The sequence below is a fragment of the Myotis davidii genome, unplaced genomic scaffold (assembly GCF_000327345.1).
Source record: "Myotis davidii unplaced genomic scaffold, ASM32734v1 scaffold223, whole genome shotgun sequence".
Taxonomy (NCBI): Eukaryota; Metazoa; Chordata; class Mammalia; order Chiroptera; family Vespertilionidae; genus Myotis; species Myotis davidii.
In genome coordinates, this window is record NW_006294609.1 from 985,691 (window position 1) to 988,237 (window position 2,547).

Below are 2,547 nucleotides of genomic sequence, written 5' to 3' on the forward strand. Positions count from 1 at the left end.
CCCTAATAGTGGTTTTATTGACCCATGGAGGCCTGACCTAAATGTGTGTTCCTGTTAGGCTGGAAGCTTCTGAGGCCAACTTCCTGCCTCGAGCTCCCTGCCATAGTTAGGGACCCCCAGGTCCTGCCACATCCCACCTCCTGATTCCCAGGTCCTGCCGTGGTTGTCAGCCAGGCCCAGCAGCGGCCATGGCACTTCAGAAACGAGTGTCACTGCATCCCTGGGTCAGGGTTTTCTGTGTAGACGCTGAGTGTTCCTGGGTGGCTGTGATCTGTAAAGGAAACGGGCTGCAGGGCGGGGCGGGGCACTCTGTGGTTTCAGCCAACAGCGCCTCTTGCCTGCCTGCAGCTGTGTTTCCACGGGAGATGGGCTCCTGACATAGCCTGTCCTTGGAGTGTGCACTTGGCAAGTCCAGTCGCTGTTCCCCTGTGGCTGTAGAGGCAGCTACAGATTCAGTCTCTGATCCTGGGCTAAGGTAGAACCCCAGAGGCTTTGCTTCTTTCCACACCAACTAGCTTTTTATCGGGACAGCCAACAAGGTGGACTTCACTTGATTTCATTTTCCTGCTCTGTCTGGGAAGGTTCTATGGCTTCTAGAACAAGAGGAGGGGGAAGTAGGAGCTTGGAGAACGAGCAGCCTGGATGAACCATCCTGCTTTGTCCTGGCAAGGGACTCTGCCTGTTGGGGCTGGGCTGGTCTGTTCAGGAGGTGGCCCTGGCACGTTGGCACACACAGGCCTGTGGGCTAGGGTGTCCACAGCTTTCTCACTGGCGCCTCAGGAGAGGGTGGAACTGGTGCGGCAGTTCCCCGCCTGACCCTAGGGCCAGTTAGGGCTGACTTCCAGCGAGGTTTGGTCAGCCTCGGTTTCTCTAGAAAATAGAGAGGCTGCCTCACGGCGTAGGTTGAAAATGGAGGTGTCATGGAGTTCTCAGCACCATCTGGGCCCATCATGGATCCTACAGCTTCCTGTTGGTTGCTCAGGGCAGGAGCTGAGACTAGGGCCCTAGGAAGGAAGGAGAGCGAGAGTAGGCCCAGAGTGAGCCTCTGCCTGGGGCAGTTCTGTAAGGCCCCAGGTTGGCTCTGGGGGGTTCTGCACCCTCTTCTCCCAGGGCCCCTTGTGTGGCAGCGCTGCCAGGAATGGGACACATACACACGTGTGTGAGTGCGTGTGCGCACACACAGACACAAACATACACTGAAGCTCTGAGGTATGTTTTATCTAGTTTCTAAGGCAGGGTGAGCTCAGTTTTAGCAAATGACTTCTGGGCAAATGCATATAAACTGACTTACTGTGAAAATATGTGTTTATATAAAACGTTATTTATTTTGTTTTTGTTTTTTTAAATATAGATAACAAGAAATCTCAAGCTTCTGTCAGTGGTAAGAATTTTTCCTTTTTGAATTCAGATTCTTCCCACCCTTGGATATGGGGCGGCAGGAATGATATTGTGGATGCCCCATTTGCCTGGGGCTAAGCTGTTACTAGAGGACAAAGTTCAGAGCGACCTCTGGCTGGTCACGAGAATTGTGGAGCTGTGCCACATACTCCCCATCCTTCCTCTTCCTGTGCCCATAAGATGCTGCTGCCCCACTGCATTTCACTTGGATACAGTTTTTGCCCAGCAAAAAGATTATAAAAACTCACATAGTTATTGAGACATTATCTAAAATTTTGCTCTGGGAGAGAACTATTATTGTATATTTAATATAACAGCATGTAGTAGTTCTTAAAGAGTAGTTGTGAATTATCTTAAGTTACAAAGTTTCTTTGTAAGTTAAAAATTATCATTATTTTTTATTTTTTAATTTCAAGGCTTTATCACATAAGGGAGACCCTGTCTGACAATTCAGCTTTGATTGATTTCACTGACCGAGCTGAGCTGCCAGTGAAGGAGTTGAGATCCAACATGGCCAACTAGACTCCCACCTGTCAGGAAGGGAGCTAGTCTCCCATGCTGTTTGTCTTACCGTAGGCCGCAGAGCTATAAATGCCACATGCCCATGCCTGCCTCAGATGAGCGAGCTGCACCTGTCCATGGGCCCTATCTCCCCTCGGGGTATCTCCATGTAGAGTGATTCTCAGCTAGCAGGGCGGTGGGATCAGAGTGCATGGCCAGGAGAAGGAATTGAAGCATAGGGCTCTGTGGCAGGGTGTCCAGGCCAGGCCACCCCTGTTTGCAGCTAGTCATCTGCCATAAGCCTGCACTCATAAGTGTGTGTGACGAGAGCATCAGGCTCTTGTCTTGCTTCAGCATTGTTCACCGAGCTGAGCCTGGAGACCTGGGGGCTTGGTGAGTGTCGCAGTGTCCTTGGCGCTTTGTGGACCTTCCCCTCACTTAGCTTGGCCAGGTGATGGTGTGATGGCCCCGGGTATAGGAGTAGTGTCCTGAGAATGCTCCTCTGTGGGGGTTCTGGTATACAGGGAGCCCTGTAATATCCTGGAGAGCATCTGCCTTCACCTTCCTCCCCTCCGCCTGAGGCTTTTCCATGCACCCCTCCCCCACCCTTGTGCCCTTGTTTACTTGAAGAAGGGCCTTGTGTGCTCA

The 2,547-nt window shown here is 51.6% G+C and overlaps 1 protein-coding gene across 9 annotated transcripts in view; it reads left to right on the forward strand.

Annotated features, from left to right (window-relative positions):
* The window catches only part of MED15 (mediator complex subunit 15), a 62,384-nt gene that overhangs the window by 32,243 nt on the left and 27,594 nt on the right, over nt 1–2,547 (forward strand). For all 9 annotated transcript variants that reach the window (XM_006768840.2, XM_006768842.2, XM_006768841.2 and 6 more), the window contains one exon: nt 1,352–1,381. In XM_006768840.2, the coding sequence (XP_006768903.1) occupies nt 1,352–1,381 (30 nt within the window). The remainder of the gene's footprint in view (nt 1–1,351; nt 1,382–2,547) is intronic.